Genomic DNA, 22,141 nt, shown 5'->3' on the forward strand with positions numbered 1-22,141 from the left:
TAGACTTGAGTAACTTTTGCACTATATCTGTCTGTCTTGGTTGCTTATGATCCTTGGACGTTGTGGTGCAATTCACGGACATCCAGTTATTTATGTTTTCTACCATATACCATATAGCCCAATTTGGGGTATTATTTGCTACGCAGATTCGGTTGTCCCTGACTTATAACCACTCCCACCTGTTAGCCATCTATGCTTATTGCCGCATGGATACACATGTATATGCAGTTGTGTATACTGCCCTTCGCTTCTCTGTATACTGTCTACCATCCCGTCCTTTCCCCATATTTTATATTTAATAATAAATTGATATTTTGGTATACTATCTCCACTTGCTTTTTTTGCTAAAATATTGGGGTGAAGCCTGCAAAAAAAAATGTTTAACATCACTGTCCATACACTATATTCAAAATATACCAAAACAACAGTTACACTAAAATGACAGATGGCAAGTGAAGGGTCAGGATTCCACCAACATAAGGAGCTAGTGATTTACTTTGATTTATGACACAGTTAATTTATTTGATTGCTATATCATTTTATTAAATCTGCGTTATAAAGACCTTGTTTTATTCCTCTCTTACTGTATTTGTGTCAGCTTCCATGGTTTCTATAACTAACATTTCCCTATTTGCGAACTTATATAAAACTCTGCATTTACCTTGAAAGCTAGAAAAAAGAAACCCTGGCGGCTTCGTTCACATCACCGTTCAGCCTTTCCGTTCTCCTGCTCCGTTTAGGAGCAGGAGAACGTAAAGGACGGAAAAGGCACATAACTGACGCCAAACTGAGTCCAACGGAACCCTTAGGACCCCATAGACTATAATGGGGTCTGTTATGTTTCCGCTCAGAAGATGATTTTTAAGCGGAGACAAAAGTCCTGCATGCACAACTTTTGTCTCCGCTTAAAAATCATCTTCTGAGCGGAAACATAACGGACCTCATTATAGTCTATGGGGTCCTTAGGTTCCGATCGGCTCTGTTATGTGCCTTTTCTGTCCTCTCCGTTCGCCTGCTCCTAAACGGAGCAGGAGAACGGAAAGGCTGAATGGTGATGTGAACGAAGCCTAAAGCATACGTGATGTTTGGATTTGTAACCTTCATTTTGGATTTTGTGGTCATTTGAAAATCTCTCACGTATGTAACTATGGAAGTATATTTTTTACTGGGGAGCTTTAATATTTAGGAGTGGTGTTGCATACATTTCCTTTACCTGTGGTTTCGAATTACAGCTTGCAGCTTTCATCATATACTGAAATATAAATGCTGTTTTGCTAAGTGATAATTGACAAGTTATCAGCTGTCAAAATATTTGGCCTCTTTTTACTGTAGTAAAGGTCAGTATTCAGCCTATAATTACTATTTCGTGTTCATGTCTTAAAACACGTACACATATACATATTGCATCTTTAGTGGTACTGCAAAATGCAATTAACTTAGAACCTGATAGTCCAGAATGCCTTCTAGTCTAGCATCCAATAGAAATATTCCTGGTGATGCACTGGAAGGAAATTGGTCAAAGTTCAATCCTTTTCAAATTTGAAAGAAAAAAGTTCAAAGCAAAGTATCAAGGGTTAGAACAACATAGAACATGTGGATGCTAGATCATGTTCAGAAACTAATTGGTAGACATTGATTTGGTTTGTATTAGGGCTCATGCACACAAACGTATTTTCTTTCGGTGTCTGTTTTGTTTTGCGGAGCATATACGAAACCATTCGTTTTAATAGGCCTGCAAAAAGCCAGTTTCCAAATGTTCATATTTCCGTTCCACAAAAAAACAAACATGTCCGATTATTATCCGCATTATGGACAAGGATAGTACTGTTCTTTTAGGGGCCAGCTGTTCCGCTTCCCAAAATACGGAATGCACACAGAGGTCATTCGTATTTTTTGTGGATTTTTTGCAGACTGCAAAATACATACGGACGTGTGCATGAGGCTTTAATGTAATAATTCCAAGTGCGATCTTTTACTGTACTGCACTTTATAAATATACTGTAGGAGATTTGTCTAGCCTGGTGTTTTAAGCACCAGTTTTGGTATCCCCTGAGTCACCAAAGAATGCTTTTAATTTATAACAAAGCACATGCCTCGTCATAAATCAAGTGCATCCTTTAGCAGTCCATGTGCTTAGAATGAAGTCTATACCGGTTTGTTGCTGGAGTAGATGTCAGTCATCATTTATGCCAGAAATCTTTAATAAATTATGATAAATCACACCATGCTCCCACCATTCCCTCTTCTTGGAAAGTGTTGAGGGCAGTGGTAAAACACCATTTGCATAAACATTTTTTTTTTCCTAAATTGCTTTAAAACTCTAAAATCAGGGTTTTTCTGGAATGATGAATCTATATATTGTTTGACATGTTTTTTTTTGTATTGTTGCTATTACCACTAAAAACATATACAATCCTTTATTTATATACCACTAGAACATAGAAATTGTCAAATACAACAATTGATTTTATTTATTTTTTTAAATAAATTTCTTTATAAATTTTCTCAGAGAAAATACAATATACAAATATAAAAAAGAAGGAGCATATTGCGTATACATATTGCATCTCAAAATGTATGATCACAATAATATACATTATGCTAGGGCACTGACATGGCACATTAGCCTATTAGGCCAGAAAACATATAAAGAGGAGAAAAAAAGGCCCTAGTATAGATACTAGTCTCCCTCCTTCCATGAAAAACAAACCCCAGCCACCCCCCCCCCCCCCCCAGGCCGAGTTCCCTCAACTTGTGGGTTGGCTGCTCCGCCTGCAGCGGTGGGTCCACTGCGCCCTCTGCTGACTCTATAGTTTTTTTCCCCCCTCTGGGCTTTGATATTGGTGATTTCAGGTATTTTTCAATTCTGGCCTGCGGGCTACTTCCAGTGCCCACAGATTCCCTGCTATATTTCGGCGGCATATTGTTAGCTACTCTCTTTTCCTAACATCTGACAATATCTCAAAGTCCCAAGATTAGTGGGGGCCACGAGATATACCAAGAATATACTGCCTCTCAATTAATGATTCTGTTCAACACAGCCAAAACTAAAAAAAAAAAACAGTTTGTATGTATTCCAACAAATTCCAGTAGGTTAGTATGTTAATTGGGTTATCTATGTCCGCTGCGTGGCGTACGATCCCCCGCTGATATAGCCACTTCTGCATTTCGATTATATATCTGTAATAGGGGATTCGTTTCTGCGCTCAGTCCAGGAGGTCAGTGTGTATATAAAGGGCAGGCGGAGGGATAGGGGAGATCCCCGCAACTCACGGCACCTCACACACAGTTAGACCGGGGTCCCAAACATTAATGCTTCAGCGAATAATCCGTCCAGCAATATTAGCAGTATCGTTGAGTCTTCATATCTGCTAAATGCCCCAGTGTTTCCGGGTTGGCTGATATGGCCCACAACGGACCATGTAACCTATTCCAATATGCTGACCCACATAAGGTAAGGTTATGTAACTAAAAAGTTAGTGAGTTATGCGTGTTAATAGCACCTGTAGGCAACACACTCTCACCAATCTTCAGCCAGCCGGCCAGGAACAGACGACATTGATCTGCAGGCAATGCGGTCCCAACGTATCCACGTTTGGCGTGCAGCAACTTCACCCGATGCGCTGATACAGGAGCACAGCAACCACTTGAGAGGTCAGAGTTTGGAGACCGCAAAGACTTATGCGGTCCCGGTTCCCCAGCTCAGTTCTAAGGTGGGACCCGTGCGCTTCATCTCCCGACACAGCTCACTCAGTCCTACTGCTACGACGCGCTGCCTGGTCTCCTCATAGCACACTCCTAGGACACCCGTCAATAGCTGCACGACTGTCGGGCCCACGGCATTCCATATTCAGTGTGGTTTGCAGGCCGGCCGGATGCCGAGGGTGAGGGACGAGGTGGACAGGCATGGGGGTGGCACCCAAGCGGACGCGCGGCACGCCCACGTAGCTACGTTGTTACGTCATGCCGTCATGGCCCCGTTTGTTTGAAAGTTTAACATTGGGGTAACAATTTATTTTACATTTTTTTTATATTACTGTAATTTTTAGTGCCCTTAGGGACTTGTACATGCAATATTCTGATTGCTTGCACCATAGACTGCCCTAGACCTCAGACACAGCTTTGCAGGCAGTTTGCTATTACATGCATCTCATGCCTGTTATAGCAAACCGCTTAATGCTAGTCACATACATGTATGTTATTATATGTTAAGAGGTTAAAGGTGTTATCCGTGAAAAGTATTGTTTAAACAGTAATAAAATATCTAAAGAAAAGTTAGCAATATGAATCCATGAAAAACTTATTTTTTTGGGCTGAATTAGCTTACATTAATATCAGTGTCAGCACCCACTAGAGTTTTTAATTACGCTTATATCTCTGCCCACCTTCTCCATTAGGCCGTGGTGGATCAGCATGCACAGTTGCTGCCCTTTGCTCAGCTCTGACTAGGTGCAGTGAACTGCATTGCACTTCTGAGGGAAACATCTCCAGCAGTGTCAGTGGAACAACTCTGCTGCCTGCCCACTGGAGTAAAAAAAAGAAGAGAGCGGGAAAGGTGTGAATGACTGCTCTAAAGGCTTGTTCACACAAATTTGTGGTCCGCAATGCATGGAGAACGTTTGTGAGGCCTCTGGAAGGGATCCAGACCCATTCTGCTAAAAGATAGGACATGTGCTATCTTTGTGCAGAATGGAAGTACGGAACGGAACCCCACAGAAGCACTCCATAGTGCTTACATGGGTTTCCTTTCCGTGCTTCCGTTCCGCACCGCTTCGCATATCCGGATTTGCGGACCCATTCAAGTGAATGGGTCCACATCCGTGATGCATAATGCACACAGAACGGTGTCCGTTTATTGCGGATCCGCATATGCGGTCCGCAATACGGCAACAGAACCCATACGTTCGTGTGAACAAGCCCTAAAAAGCATGCAAAATTAGTTTTGAAGAAGCATTTTTGGCATTATTATGCCTCTTTAATATGTCAGTGAATCATGGTGTGCTGTCATGTACCCATTGAACTTAATGTGTTTATTTATGCATCCTTGTTTTTTCACTGATCATGAATCAGTGGAAAAACCACGGAGACATGCAATACTTTGGTTTGTGACCAATGCGCCCATTTAAATCTATGGGTCTGTAAAAAACCACTGACACAACACGGATGGCATCTGTGTTCTGTCACTGATTTTCATGGACTGTTGGTAGGAGATGCACTAGGAATTAATTTTCAGCCAGTGTATGTGTAATATGGATGACACATGGAGGGCAAAAAGAAGACACATGGAGCAAGCGCAGATTCTTCATAGACATCTTTATGCATGAACCACTGATCATCTTGTCACAGATGTCATCACAGAAGTGTGAAAGAAGCCTGAGCTGTACGAACCACAGTTTGTTTCCTAACATGGTTCATGATAACCCCTTTAAATGGGTTGTCCCAAAAAATATTCTACATTTTTCAAACAAGGACCTGTATTTAAATATTTTTATAATTGGATGTAATAAAAAATTTTGTATAGCCAATAAGTTATCTAATAACATTTATCTTTATAGCACACCCTGCTATTTTTTTAATGAAAGTTAATAACCAGCAAAGTTTCTAAAGTTTCCAGAGATAAAATTCTACTCACAACCTCAGGGAAGCTGCATACAGAGCTATATTGGTGATTATAGTGTTGCCATCCTGCCTTAGTGAGATCTCCAGCAGTACAATAGAGCTGTAATCTGTCATTAAATCATCTGCCATCCAATAATGTTGAAATGACTCTGCTGATTCTGTCCCAGTCTACACAGCAATGCTGGCAAGTGAGCTGTAGGAAATGCCTTTTGTGTGGTCCAGTGGCTAAAGTGAAAAAATTGAAAATGCCCTGTCTCCTTTTTGATGACATGGCATTTAGAATAAAACATGTTATCAGTTTGCAGATAGCTCATGGGTGAATTACAAAGAAGAATTGTGTGTATAGAATATGAACAAACAAGAAGCTGTCATCCAGGGAGTGAAAAGTGAGGAGCTTAGGCTGGGTGTGCCTGCTAGCACAACTGCCGCTACTGTAAAGCATCTACCTGCAATTCAATTCTTTCATTTTTTTCCCATTTTCACAAAAATCCTTTTTTTGGGGAGAATTGGGGGTGGAATAAATGAAAACTGCACAACACGTGTTCTACCATCAATCTAGAATATCATATAGAGTATTAGTCAGAACTCTGTGTCAGGTCATCTCACATATTTTTTTGGTTTGTTTTAGTTTGAGAACCATCAGTGATTAAGAACAAAATGTTAGTGCTAAACCTATTAATTTTCCACACAAGCACAGTTCAATTTTTTTTATTTTTTTTATTATTTATTTTTATTTATTTTTTTGGGGGGAGTGTCATTGATTGTAATTAATCCAGCATATAGGTGATCAGTACAGAAATACAAAGGCTAGGGCAACAATTTACTTGTGAGTGTTAATCCGAAATTGAGCTTAAGGCCTAAATCGTCCGTTTTGGTTTCTATATCCACACGGTTGAAAGTGATTTTTTTTTTAGACTTATTCATTTGAATTAAACCAGCATGTAGGTGATCGGTACACCAATACACAGGCTATAGCAACAATTTATCTGTGAGTGTTAACATGAAATTTAGTGTCAGGCCTCAATCATCTATTTACGTGTATTGGAATATTATTTTTTGGGGGTTGTTCAATTTAATTAAGCCAGCATGTGTGATTACTACACCAATACACAGGTTATCGCACAAATTTAGCTGTGAGTGGTAATGAATTTAGGCCTAAATCCATTTCTGTTTATTTCTGTCTCCACACATTTCCAATAAAATTTTCTTGGGAAGGTTGTTGAAATTATTAAAATCAGCATATGCACAGGGTAGCGCCGAATATTATCTTAGAGGCCCAAATATGTCAGGACTATGGAATGGTTCCAAATGAACGCCAAAATGTTGGTAGTAGCAGCAGCAGCTATAAGATTGTGGATTGGATTAAGTATTCCTCCTCTTAGTCGCAGGAGCATGACATGGAGGTGACTTTGGAGTCCATCACTGTTCCGTTAAGCCAGGGTTCACAGCGATCCTACTGTTCCTCCTCCTTGAAGCCCCAGAGGAGGCTTTCAGTTGAGCCTTCTCAGTCTTCACTGCCCCTTCCTAGTGGTACACCTTCTTTTTTCCTGAGAAGGAGGATGGTGAGGAGGCTGGGGAGTGGGGACTCCATGCATAGCTGTGTTGATGGTGGTGGTAATATTGGCACCTGTATCCATGGCATTGGTGGTGGGAGCAGCCATAGTGGCAGTCGGGAAAAATGCAGAGCAGGGGAGGGGGGGCCCAGGACCCCACCATGATAACTCACAGTCTTATAAAACCGGCATGGACGATGAGAACTCCAATGATTGTATGATAGACAAGTGTTTAGGAGGAGGCAGGCCACATCAGTGGAGAAATAACAACCAGAACCACGCCTGCTTAAGGATCTAGTGATTCCGCTGACACAGTGGGTGGGTTAGGCCCAAAACATGCCAGAGCCAAGCCCAGCTTTGCTGCGTGAAGCTCTGTGTGAGCAACTCCCATTTGGTGTTTTTTCTCCACAAGGCGGGCACCCAAAACCATAACGGTGTGCAAGATCTGCAGGATTAAAATAAGTTGCGGCCGTTCAAGCACACTTATGGCTACCAGACATCTATTGCACCACATGAGGTAGCATCACTGGATCTTTTTGGAAAATACAACTTTCCTGCATCCCCAATCAGAACAAGTCTATCCTCCTTGTCCTGATCCTATTTGTGGCAGCCAACTACATCCCCAAGCAATATAGAATATTTGTCACACCCACTGGGTCAATGTTTTTGCGGCAGTGGAGAGGCATTATCCCAGTAACATGGACAGGCTCCTTTGATCCCCCCAAGATTGTATTGGCATGGCTCCCACAGCAAGCACTTATCTGTCTACTCCACCTTTTCCTTCATGGACACAGTCCTGTCCTTAACAGCAGCAGAGCATAGGTCGCTCACATTACCCTTCCTTCCTATCACATGTGTCAAGTCAAGTGTTGCCATGCCATGTTGGATGATCATTGGGTGAGAGTATCCACACCAGCGAGCAGTTGCAGCTAAAGTACATCAAGCAGCAAACATCTTGCTGGCTGTCATCCCACCAACTCTAACAGGACAAGGTGGTCCACGACAATGTGCACAACATTCTGGGGTCTCAGAACCTGGGGAAAATGACGCATGCTCCCTGCATGGTGTTTATAAAAAAAAATGCACTGGCTTGTGCAAGGTGCTGGCAATGTCCAGAACACTGTCCCTCTTTTCTGCCTTTCTCACGTGGTGAGGAACACTCTCTTGTACTTGTAGCATCAGAATGGACTGCAGCTGCACTGCTTAATCTGCAATGTTCCAACTCACTGGACATTGCACATGCTCAAACGTTTGTATGAGCAGCAGAAAGCCGTGAATGATTTTGTGATGCACCAGACTGCCTCAGAAGGGAACATGTGTTGTTTCGAGGTCGGGCAGTGGCATATGTATTTTTGAAGAGAAGTTGGCGCTCATGTCATAGATAATGCATCTTGCTGTCCGCCCTGTAGCTGTTGGAGACCCACAATGAGAAACTGCAATGGTGGAGGAGGAGGTGCTGCCACTTAGGGAGGAGGAAGAGGATTTGGAGTTGGAGAAGCAAGAGGATGATATTGACTGTGACTCCGGCCATGGCACTCAATTGTCTCCGTGGGGGGAGCGATGGTAAAAAGAACTGGCTCCTCTGGCACACTGGCCATAATGGCGAATTGTATGTTCGCCTGCTTAGACAGTGACAAGCGAATGAGTGACATCAAGCAATCTAATGATTACTGGATAGCCATGGTTTTAGACCCTTGCTATCAAAGCAAAATGGGGAATGTTATCCTCCCACTGAAAGATAGGACAAATTACATTAAAACCAGGAAACACAGCAGCAAGCAGATGCCTGCTGACAGCGTCTCTGAAAGGGAGGCCCCTCTCTACCGCCATGAGCAGCAGAAGCCACAGCAGTAGCAGCAGCAGCAGCCATTTCAGTGTCCTCAACATGATGGAGCAATTTTTCCATGTGCCGTGCCAGGCTGCGGCCAGTCAGCCAGCCCACATCTACCGCCTCTATGACCAGGTTCAGGCCTACGTTTGGCCAGTCTCTGGTGCATTTTTGGTAAAATTATCCAAACCTGGATTGGGGAGGATTTTCAAACTCTTCCTGCTGAGGCTGATGACAAGATTTGGCCTTACTGGCAGTGCCCCATTTTGCCACTGTTGCTGCCTGCCTACATCATGCCACCGCCACCATTCTGCCACCTGCCTACCTGTTCTATATGGCTATTGTAGCTTTCTCCATCAGTTTTTCAGAAATTTGTCGAACCTGAATGGAACCAAATCTCAAGTGATTCGCTCATCTCTAAATCTAGGTGATACATTTACATTAAGAAAGGGCTGTTATTATGGTTACAAAAAATGGGGGAGAGTTATCAAACTGGTGTAAAGTAGAACTGTCTTAGTTGCCCATAGCAACCAATCAGATTCCACCTTTCATTTTCCAAAGGAGCTGTGAAAAATGAAAGGTGGAGTCTGATTAGATGCTATGGGCAACTAAGCCAGTTCTAATTTACACCAATTTGATAAATCCCCCCCCCCCCCCCAATGCTTTATGCTCACATAGTCATATAAAATATTATATAACATTTTTAGATGACAAATTCCATTTAATGAGAGTGTGTTTTTTTCTCAGAAGAAATTTAAATGTTTAGCAGGGGATATCTGCTCATATGGTAGTAAACTTACTTAGAAAGTGTGTATTGTTATTTCATCTCCCTAACATGCTAGCAGGATCAAGCTAATTACCTGTTATCATCATTACACATTTCAATTTCATGTAAAAAAAAAATTTAAATAGTACGATGCATGAAAATAAACCTGCTTCTTTCATCTATTATTTTTGGCAAGGAAAGCAGCTTTAGATCTTCATTTTCTTTTAACTATATAGAAGTAACAATACCATTTTAACAAGGTCACCAAAGCAAGTGTAATCAAACATATAGTCATAAATAAGCCATTCAAAGGAATCATATCTAATCATGCGTTCCTAGTTTTTGGCTACAGTACATAGCTGGCATGATTGTACTTGAGAAAAGGTCTGAAGTTAGCAAGAACTTTGAACACTTGCTCTACTATAATCTTATTATACGTCACTCTTCTTATTAATGTCAAAGACCCGTCAACTATCTGGCCTGGAGCAATAGAATGATAGTTCCTCACAAAAACATTCCGTGGATCTATAAAATTGATAAAGCAAGGCCATGTGTAAAATATAATTTCATACTTTTTCATACATTTTAAAAAATATATATTTGTAAAGATCTGCTTGTAGAAACAGTGGGTCATCCCCTCTATGGACATAGTCTGATAACTTTACACACACAGACTACAATGAACTGGTTCATGAATTTACATTCATGAATCTCTCATTGTTTAAATTTCTTCATGAAAGATAGTGAATCTCCTTGAGGAAATCCAGCTAATACAGAGTGTCTGACCCTTTAAAGAAACGTGATGACATGTTAGCCAGATCTCCATTAACAAATTAATGACTTTTGTCTGGCAATGCCCATGTCGACTCACACAGCCAAGAAGAACCCTATTGTATACTGATGATGAGGAGCAGTACCTGTCTACAGGTGACTCAATAGTCAAACTATAGACACTTATTTGTAGACAACACTGCTGGTCAATACAGAGGTTCTGATTGGTTATGTGAGATGCCAAATGTTACAGATTCTAGATGCATCAGCTAGCTGCTAGATATATTTCTAGGCTCTTTAAAGGATTACACATTGGCTTACAGAGTAACCACCTAAAGGCAGCAGGGGGACATTTATGAAGACCTGCGATTTAGACGCTGGTCTTTGTCCCTCCTCCACTGGTGGTTAATTGTCCTGTGTTATATAGAGGTGCCAGCATCTACATAACTTAAGTGGACTTTACACTTGTCTAAATCTATGCTAGCTCCCTTATTGATGGCGTATATCTGTTCGCAAAGGACTCACCACAATTTTCTTCTTTCTGGAGGAGAGAAGTTTTGAATACTTGGTTATATTGAAAATTCAGCTTTTTAAGTCATATCTAAGAAGCAACACTCCAACTTGTTCCTTTGTGTATACACATGAATCTTCATGTTATTTTGTTCCAAGCTTGATGAAGATATGTAAGTCATCTTGAAAGCTGGCCATGTGTTTTATTTCTAGATCCTTTCTCCTTTTTAGATCTTATAAGATTTGAACAGTTTAGTGAAACATCCATCATATGCCAGTCCCTTGATCTTACAATAGGCATCCCTAACTATAAGTAACATGCAGTTCTTGCAGGTTGGTCTGCCAGCTAGGAGCTTTGAACTATATCCAGATACCACACAGATAACTTTGAACTAATAGTGGTTAAACAGCATATTGGCAAATATAGGAACACTAAACTAATAAGATTTTTTATAAATTACACAGTGTATGGCACAAGATTTAATAGAAGCTTCATGCCAACATTTAGAAGTTTGGGCTAAATATCAGCATTTGGTTCTGTTTAAAGAAATTAATTGTAAGATCCAAATTGGGTGCTTGTCGCTAGCATTGTAGTCCATGATTGAATTTCATTATGATAATTCATTTGTTGTGTTGTAAGTAATAAGAATTGAGCATTAAAAGACAACTACAATGGAAACCATTTAATTAAGGATCTAAATCATTAGAAAATAAATATTCAAGAAACTGAACCTAAATTGATGTCTGTTTGTAATTTCAAAATGTATACAATTCTGTCTACACACTGAGATCTTAGATGTCACCAGTTACCTCTCATGATGGATTACATCACAAACTCCTTGTTAGGGAAAAGGCTGGTGGCAATGTGTTACCTCCTCGGAGTTGCATCTATTACAAATAAAGTGTGACAACTGAAGGTCTTTAAAGGATAACTGTCACACTTAGACCCTAATTTCAATTTTCATATATGTAGTTACTAATAACATGATATTCCAGAATCAGTTACTATTAGACTGACTTACCCCATATTTAATAAGATTTAGCCCTTAGCAACCAGTCTGCATAAAACTGCAATTTCAATATTCAGTTAAGATGGCTGCCACTGCCCTCACCCTGAGGCTAATCCCGCCTGCCCTCACTAGCCAGTAACAATAGCCCCCCAAAAGTGTCAGTAACCAGAGCCCTCCCCCTAAAGGGTTAATCTCCTGCAGCACAAAGGGGTCCTCTTACCACATGTTGCTGTCATTTATACACTGAGCAGACGGCAGATCTCCCTTCCCTGGTCTGCGCCGCTTCGGCTCTGCATTATCCCAGTCTGCTGCGTGAGGGAGCGTCTGCCAAGCGCAGGGACAGGGAGAAGTGCACACAGCCCAGGCACTGTTATCAGCTGCTGGGGAGGACCTGGCTTTAATCATTTACTTACAGTCCCTGGCTGTCAGTAATCTGACCTTGCACGCTGCGTGCTTCTGCGTCCTCCGTCCTTCAACACATAGACGGACCTGCATAGCAACCTGATTTTAAGCACAGGTAAAAATAGGCAGTACAGGGAACAAAACTGTGGAATTAAGGGGTAATTGAGTACACAGTGAAAAGTTAAAATAGGGCCACCAAGGAGATATTAATCACCACAATCCAATACTTAAAAAAAAAAAAAAGGATGACAGTAATACTTTAAGTGATCTTCAATTATGTAATCGTTATATAAAATAAAGTTTATAGGTGTTGTCGAAATTCCCCAAAAGTCTGGTGGAAAAGGCTAAATAATCACAAATGGCAAAGCCTGGATTCATAGGTTGAAGAGTACATGAAACAGCTGTATTTACTTCCACTTATGTCTTAAAATGTTCCTTGTTATGATTCAGACTTGTATTCAGGATGTCCGCTCCGGAAGACACAAATTCATAAAACTGTTATACAATACAAAAATGCACATTCTACCAGTTCAGTGGATTTCACTTTTCACAAGACAGTAATCTTTAGCAGCATAGTTGTTTATGTTGAGATAGACAATACTGGGCACTCTCTCTATAAGTAGAACCATGCGAAAAACAGGTATATAAGGTGATAAATAATTTATTATCATATACAATTTATATAAAAATTACATTCAATTTATTACTTAAAAATATGGATGAATAAAATATTAGCTTAAAATACCCAATTAGTACATATAAGACATATAAGATAGTGGAACAACCTAAAAATTAAGACCATAAATAGGCATCAGTGAAACAATATATTACATATAGATATGAAAATAAATAGTAGAACGTCAATGCAACATAGGGTGTTCTCCACTCTGCAGCTTATAGCAGTTAGGTCCCAATAATGACTAGACTAGTGGAAAAAATGGGAGTATTCTTGGGGTCTAATTGTATCCTCTGTATTCACTTCCCAAGTGTATCCCAATCTCTTGTTAAGAGCAAAGTTCCTGAATCTTTAAGTAGATGAATCACAGTGAGTTTTTAGAGCGGCGTCCCGCTATTACTCACTGCTTGATGTCTGTTGGTGAAGCTCCGGTCCACTGTAAATATAGAGATTCTCTCACAGGTTGCTGCTGTCGCCGGTCTAGGCTTCTCTGGGCACCGCTCCGTTATGCTGAAGAGCCGGTGTCCTCCGAGAACCTAGTAGCCTGCTATCGCTCTGGATTTGGACTGCAGTTGCGGTCTGTGATGACCTTGTGCTGTGATCTTAGTTATCCAGCGTGCCAGGTCTCCGTTGTTTGCAGGATATTTCGGTATTTATCACAGTCAACCTAGGGTTATTACAGCATAGAATCGGCAGAAGTTCATATAGGGGTCTTGGACCAAACGCGTTTCGGGGCTAGACGTTGCCCCTTCATCATTTGTCAGAGGAGGGGCGAATCCTCTTTACTGTGAGCACCTCCGCCTGTGGTCGCATTCACTCCTGTGCGTCTCATACAATTTATATATAGTTGTTTATGTGTTGCTGGTTTTCAAGTAAGTGTTTAAGCCAAAGAAGAAGCACTTGCATCTAAGAGAAATATAAGGAGATCACTATTATCAGAAACCATATATCTAACAAGTTTTATTTGACATTTCCCAGTATGCAAACTATATAGTCTTCTGAATTCAACACTCAACTCCTTTTATAACCAGAAAACTGAAAACAGTTAAAGGGGTAGCCTCACTTCAAACACTGGGGGCATATTGCTTGAATATGCTGCCAATGTCAGATATGTGCGGCTACCACCTCTGGGACCCATAACTATCTCTAGAATGAAGCTCCCAAAGAGAACAAGCGTGCACCACGCATGCGTGGCTGCCCTCCATTCATTTCTATGGGAGTGGGACCTGCACCTATCTAACACTGGTGGACTATCCTAATGATATGCCACCAATGTTCCAGATGAGACAGACCCTTTAACTACAGGAATGTAATCACAGACACCAAATTCACATGGGTCAAGGTAGCAGAAATATGAGGAATTCGTTTATTTTTTTTCCCGCACTGTATAACTTAAGATCACAGCTGATCCTCCTAAGAAAATTGTGGTTCAACAAGCACAAAAATAATGATTTTTGACAGTGTAAAACAATTAGTAACCAATGATCCATGTGTCCAGTTTAGGATCTTACTGTAATACAAGTGGTTGGTAGGTAGATTCCCTAGCAGGAACAAATATTTTACAAAAACATAGTAAATAATAAATTCCCCCCAGAGTTTCTAGTTTCATCAACTGGCGTGTCAACAGTTGTTGGCTACAGTGGCAGCTTTCCTTGCGCTCTTATTCTGGTAGCAGGGGGAGTTTTTCAATCAGTCCATGGCACATGGCACCCCACTTGATGATCAGCAGTTTGAAGAGGTTGCTCTGGTGAGTGCTGCAGCCCCCTCACAGCTTACCAAGCACAGCACAGTACATTGTATATTGGCTGTGCTTGGAATTGTATCCCAGGTCCTGCGCCTAGGTCATGTGATCAATAAAAGTTATGTCAATGGCCTGGAAAGATTGTCACAGCTTATTCAAGCAGTTGATCAGATCCCCACCAATTAGATATTGATGATCCCTTTAACATTGTAGAATATTTCAGTCTGTGATTATGAATATTGTGATATACCGTATTTTTCACCCCATAAGAAACAAAAGTGGGGGAAATGCCCCTGTGTCTTATGGGGTGAATACTAAAGAAACACTTCCATTATGGAAGCGCTTCATTAGTACCATAGGACCAGGAAGCAGTGAAGGCTCTGTACTCACCGCTTCCTGGTCCTTGGCTGTCGGCTGTGAAGGCTGCGTACAGTGTGAGGGCGCTCTGTGACCTCACACTGTGCGCGCCAGTTCACAGCAGAGCAGACGGAGTAGGAGGAAGACCGAGCGCAGGCGGTGAGGAGCGGCGCCGTCCGGAGCAGGAAAGGTAAGTATTTTTTTTATTATATAAAATATGAGGCGCTGGGGGCAATATGGAGATAATGGGGGCAATATGGACATGCTGGAGGCTGATATGTGGGCAATATGGACATGCTGGAGGCTGATATGGGGGCAATATGGACATGCTGGAAGCAATATGGACATGCTAGAGGCTGATATGAGGGCAATATAGAGATGCTGGGGGCAACATAGAGATGCTATAGGCTGATATAGGGGAAATATGGAGATGCTGGGGGCTGATCTGGGGCAATATGGAGATGCTGAGGCAATATAGGGTTTCTGGGGGCTGATGTGGGGCAATATGGGACTGCTGGGGGCTGATATGAGGCAATGTTGGCTGCTGGGGGCTAATATGAGAGGCAATGGGGGCTGATATAAGGCAATGGGGACTGCTGGGGGCTGATATGAGACTGCTAGGGACTGATGAGAGGCATGAGGCTCTTATCTGAGGTCTAATTGGGGGTCTGATCTGAGGTATTGGTGTTTTTTCTCATTAACATTTGGGGTCTGATTAGTGGTCTGACCTGAGTTCTAATGAAAAATACTTTTTTTCTTATTGTCCTCCACTAAAACTTAGGTGCGTCTTATGGGCTGGTGCGTCTTATAAGGCGAAAAATACTGTAGATTGGGCTGATTTAGTATTATAGCCTTAAATATTGCTGTAGCAGTATAGCACTCACTACAAATGGCTGGCAGCCTGACACATTGGCCTTGTCCTGTCCCTAGCTAAAACCTGTTTCTCTGTCAATTAATGAAATCTAACTTTTTTTTTTTCATCCCTAAAACTAAACTCTCTGGTACTAACCTAATTGTATTTTGTGTTTAAAGATACAATATTTTTTTCTTCTTTGTCAGATATCCTATCGCATCAATTTCACATGACATCAGATTACACATGGATTCTTTGCTTGGGCTCTTATATAGTGCCTATGATATATCAATATCCAATATCGTACAATATATATCCTGATTGGCTGAGTCTGATTGCAAGTCATTATTTGCAAGCCTTCCAGCCAGAGTACAACTCTGGTCATGTGATCCTTCTTCATCCTCCCTGCCCTGTAGTCAGTGGAGTACCTTTAATGGAGGCAGACCACAAACATGCGGATAATGTAAGGTCCCGTCCCCTAATTGCATTTAATACAAGCCAGAGTCCCTGTCATCAGTGTAATCCAGAAGGTCAGAAAGCTAAAGGACCTGTGATTATATCATCACAGGTCCTGCACCATCTAGTAAAGGAACTGCAAAAGAGAATGGTATACTTCCCAGAGTAGGAAGGTGCAGCTGCCAGCACTTGTGATGGCATCATCACAGATCAGTCAACCTCTGACAGAATGGCGAAGAACTGCAAGAGTGGAGTGAATGGAGTGGGTAAAAGGAGGCCCTCCCTTTTTCTCTCCATGTGCCCCCACACGTTTTTCCCTCAGAAGTAGTACCTCATACCTCATTGATTCTTATCCCTCAGAAGTGCCACATTATAACTGGGAAGTACCTTATATCTTCCTCATATACAGTACTGCAGGCAGCTACAACCCCCAATACGTATTTCATGTACACCACACAGTGACCATAATGTATAAAAGTCCACATATAGCTGTACCCACTTCATCTACTATATCTCGTACCTTACATATCCGTTCTCTGTTGCATATAATATATATTTGCACCCACTGCATGTTTTATACCTCGTACCTCAAATATCAGTATACTTTTGTATATACTGTATACCTATACACACTGCATTAATTATACCTCATACCTCACATATCAGTACTTTGCTGTACGTATATACTATATAGGTGTACACATTGCATCTATTATACCTTGTAACTCTCACATCAGTACACTGTTGCATATACTATATATCTCTACACACTGGATCTATTATACCTCTTACCACATAACCATTAGCAACATGTGACCTGTGATGTCACACCTCCTTTTATCCACTTCATTCTACCTTCTACCGGAACATTCTCTCCCTTCAACTCCAGATTCACTGCTCCTGTCCTGCAAGTCCCAAACAAAGGTAAGACATTTAAATTGGGACAATGCTGCTACCAGTGGCGGGAAGGTTGTCAGGGGACAATAATGCTAGGTATTTTGTACTTCATGGTGGTATTTATTTGGCTCTGTTGAGGAGATATTTTGTCCTGCAATATGATATTTATATGCAGGCACGGACATACCGCCTGCCAGCAGAGGTGTTTATTTTTTTATGTTATCAAATTTTATTTGTTACCTCTGACAACTGGGTAACCTGGGCACCTTGGTGTGGAAGTCAGAGGGGGCAGAGTTTTTTTGGGGGGAGAGCTAATTAGCACTTACTCCGAATCTGCTGCCCATTTGTGTCTACACTCCATAGCTGAAGGACCTTCAATGACATCATAGTCATGTGATCTTTTCAGCAGTGGAAGTGGAGGTAGGACCTGTGATGAGGTCATCGTCATGTGACCAGTGCAGAAAGAGGCAGCGCTCAGCAGTGGAGACCTATGATGCCATGGAATAAATATAAGTGCCAGAGAAATGCTGGGACATGTGGTTCTCCCCATTATACCTCCTCCCTGCTTAGTGGGAGGGAAATATGTTATTTAACTGGGACTGTATGCTAGAGGGGCTGAAGGGAGGGGAGAGATGTCAGTTACATAGGACTGTATGTTATAGAAGACTATAAGAAAGATGTTATTTACATGAGACTGGATATTTTAGAAGACTGGAGGGTAAAGAGTGATGTTATTTATATGGGAATATGTGCTGGAGGGGCGGTGAAGTAGTGGATTTAAGTTATTTTCATGGGACTGTATGTTATAGAGAACTGTAAGGAAGAGAAGTTATTTATATGGGACTGTAGGGAGTCGACTGGTGTTATTTACATAGGACTGCATGGAATAGAAGACTGAAGGGAGAGGAGTGAAGTTATTTACATGGGACTGTAAGGAAGATAGGTTATTTACATGGGACTGTATCATATAGAAGACTGGTGGGAGATGACTTGTGTTATTTACATGGGACTGCGTGGTATAGAAGACTGGAGGGAGAGGACGGGCATCATAATTTATGGAGGCACTACTGAGATGATTATAACTCCGGGGGGTATGGAAGGAGGTATTATAATTACAGGGGGCACTGCAGGAAACATTATAAATACTTTGGGCAGTGGTGGAGGGCATTACTACAACTGAGGGCTCTACAGAAGTGCCTTATAGATTATAAGAGGTGCCCTATAGGGAGGCCTTATTAGTACTGAGGGCACTGTAGGGAGCCTTATTACCACTGGGGATACTATTTGGGGGTGGCTTCCGCCTGGCAGTGAGCCCGGTGATGTCTATGGCACTAATGGACATGCTTTAGCGCTGCCTTAGCCTGTAAAATGGCTAGGGCAGCGCTAAAGCAACCCATCAGTGCTGGTCTGTTTTGGGGCCATTGCACCTAGAGGCTCTGCTGTCTCTGCAACTGGCGCTCCCTGTCTACTCTGATAGGGCCTGGCAGTGAAAATGTCATCCCACCGGGCCATGTTAAAGTGTAGAGGCCGTGGCAGTTACAGAGAGAACGGAGCCTCTAGGTGTAATGGTGAAATGAATATAATTAGGACCTGACCTGGGTAAGGTAATTTTACTAGTTTATTTACAAATGCCTATCCAGGCAATAGAACCTGTCTTGACCCAGGTGTAAATTAATACTTCACTTTTATTTGAATACAAGTAAAACCTAAATGCTAAGTCTGTGCGAGGTGCACTCTATAATTGAGCTTAAACAGAACCAAAAAATTAAGGGGTGTTAAAAACACAGTACACCACTTCACTGGTAGGTGTATTGCTTTGACAATTAGGCAGGGTGAAGAGATGTGCACTATCTCTCACCCTTACCACTGTAAGGGCAGAACACTACCGTACCACCGTCCGCAGTGACTCTGTCAGCTGAGAATGGTTGTAATAACAGCCATATAGAGTGGTGGGAGAAATGGAAATATCAACCCACTATCTGAATAGCGCATAAAGCGTCTCAGTTGATCTCAGACTGGGATTAGTGGCAACTAACACCGCAACACGGACTCGGTGCACAGTAGCCAAAACCACAACTTTAGCAATCAAGTTAGTTGTGGTTTTGGCTACTGTGCACCGAGTCCGTGTTGCGGTGTTAGTTGCCACTAATCCCAGTTGTTGTTTTTTTAAGTAACTGGTAATGCAGTTCTATAGTGTAGTGGATAACATTCTTGGCTGTAATGTAAAAGGTTGCAAGTTTAAATCCCACCAGAAACTTTTCAGAAATATAGGCTAAATTAGATTTAAATATACTGTGTGTCCCCAGCACTGACGCTATATATGGAGTCAGAGCAGGGACTCCTAAGACAAACTAGAGTCCCGACACCGTCCCCTCTTCAGACCAGGGGGTCCCTGGATTAATGCTCGGTTCTCCTATTGACTTCCATTGTGCTCGGGTGCTCTGTAGAGCATCCGAGTATCGGGAAGTGTTCTACTCGAGCACCAGAGCACACAATTTAACAATGCCCTCCCTATTGTGCCCAATAATAATAGTAGTAATAATGGAGTTTTTGCTGGAAAAAAAAAGTATTTACCTCAGTCCTGTCCCATATTACCATCTGTATGCGTCTGCTGTGTCTTGGCGCAATGACGTCAATGCGGCCACGTGTGCTGGGACATATGAGGAAGTGATTTCATCTCACCGCCTACAGACCTAGTGAAAGAGACCTCTTCTGGTGTTGTACTGCTTCAAAGGCTTCAGACCGAGTGTCCTGAGGCCTATGAGAGTAAACAGCAGGGATGGGAGCTGTTGGCTCCCGTGCCACATAACCTGAAGCTATGGCGCTGTCTCACTTACGTGACAGGGGGCCTAGAGAGGGTCGCATGACAGGCTGGGAGCCACACACAATTGTGTGGTTTGCATGGTGGTCAAGACCGCCACTGTGCAGATCTAACTGTTTCCATAGTTATGAAGTACAAACAAATTTGTCTAGTCCTGAAGCTATACTACCTACCATCTATCCCCTAATTTTTTGCTACCATACATTTTGGTAGGTTTTCAAGAAAAAGGGATGGATGCCTATCAAAGGGTTGTAAAGTTGGTCCTAATATTACTAATGTTGTCAATGATTTTCCTTAAACAAAACATACAGAGAAAACTTCTCAGTGTAAATGTTCTGAACATAATTTTTATTTCATTTTTTTTTAGGTATTTAGTGAACATACCCAAGGAGCCGTGTTTCTTCATGAATTTCCTCTGATAAGAAGAGAAAGTCACCAGGATGATTTTTTAGCTGATCTGATGAATACTCATAAGATTGAAGACCCGGTAGGATGTTTTTTTTTTTTATTAATCTACTTGTATTGAAAGGGCTATATTGTACTGTTTAAATGAAAAAGCACCCAAGTGTACCCCAACTGGTCAGTTACAGTAGTACTCTTACTTTATGATGCATGTTTAACAAGGCAGTAAATTGTGGAATCTGGACTCTGTGGAATTCTACTGTTCTTCTTGGTACAGTATTTTGGCACATTCTGTATGATACTGATTTGTTCTAGTACATATATTAATGTACTTTTAATATGTTTAAGTTTGTAAAGGGCTTTAACTATAAACGTAGCTTCCCAGTTGCTATCCGTCATGTAATGTTATAAATGAACAACCTTCTGTTATATGGAGGTCAAGAAGCTGCTATAGACCAAATTATTACCCTGCAGATTTGTACAGTTTAAAGTTATGCTTGTTACATAATATTTTCTTTGCGGTCGTGGACACCAGCTAGGGGTCAGAACTCTGTTGCTGAAACGTTTCATTGTTATTTTGTAGTAAAATCCAGTTAAATTAAAGGAGTACTATGGGAATTGTGTGTCCACGGACAATTCATATAATATAGTATGTTGGCATGTATTTCATCCATTACTTAATTGCTTCCCTATTAAAACTATGGAGGAACGCCATGAACATTTAAGTAATGTATTTAATCTGTTGCCAAAAAGGTGTCATATAGTGTACCAGAAACATGATAAATTGCATTGATAGTTTGAGAAAACATATAACACATTGTTGGACATATTTAGGTTATATTTGCATTTTTTGTACATTATGTAACATATAGTGAATAAATATACTAGGCTGTTTTCCGAGCCTAGCCATAGCAAAGGCTATCACTATTTGATTGGTGCAAGTCTGATTCATGGAACCCCTGTGGGTGAGGGGACACATTGATGACCCATTCTTAAGAAATCTGGATTTCTAAAAAATAAAATAGCAGTGTTTTATACTTTTGTATTAGAATTGAGTAAATGACCTGTGAGACCTGTCTTGATTTCAGAGTGATGGGTCAGTTCAGGAAGCAAAGTGGAGAAAGCTCCATATTTCTGTAATAAGATATGTTACAAAGTTTCTTATCACTGTTCGTTCTATTGATTTATGGGAAAAATTTAAAGGATGGTTAGTCTTTAAAGGGATTCTCTGGTATTTTTATAATCCTGGCCTATCCTCATCCATATCTGGTACTCTGCATCCCGCAGATCAACTGTTGTGAAGAAGATGCAGTAGCCCCGGCGCAGGAAGTCACTTCATTGGGAGCAGCGCTGCAGTAACAAGTTGTGTAGTTCCAGGGGCGGACTGGGAGCTTAAAGTGTCCTTGAAAAAATACTAAAAGTGGCCCCGTTTTATAGTTGGGTCCAAACTGATGGAAGGCAGCACCAGCAATACCATAT

General features: G+C 41.4%; 1 protein-coding gene across 2 annotated transcripts in view; it reads left to right on the forward strand.

Moving 5' to 3' along the window:
- Positions 1–22,141, forward strand: part of ADAMTSL1 (ADAMTS like 1) — a 913,450-nt gene that overhangs the window by 196,794 nt on the left and 694,515 nt on the right. For both annotated transcript variants that reach the window (XM_044271585.1, XM_044271577.1), the window contains exon 2: positions 20,628–20,747. In XM_044271585.1, coding sequence (XP_044127520.1) covers positions 20,628–20,747 — 120 coding nt within the window. The remainder of the gene's footprint in view (positions 1–20,627; positions 20,748–22,141) is intronic.

The sequence above is a fragment of the Bufo gargarizans genome, chromosome 1 (genome assembly GCF_014858855.1).
Source record: "Bufo gargarizans isolate SCDJY-AF-19 chromosome 1, ASM1485885v1, whole genome shotgun sequence".
Lineage (NCBI taxonomy): Eukaryota > Metazoa > Chordata > Amphibia > Anura > Bufonidae > Bufo > Bufo gargarizans.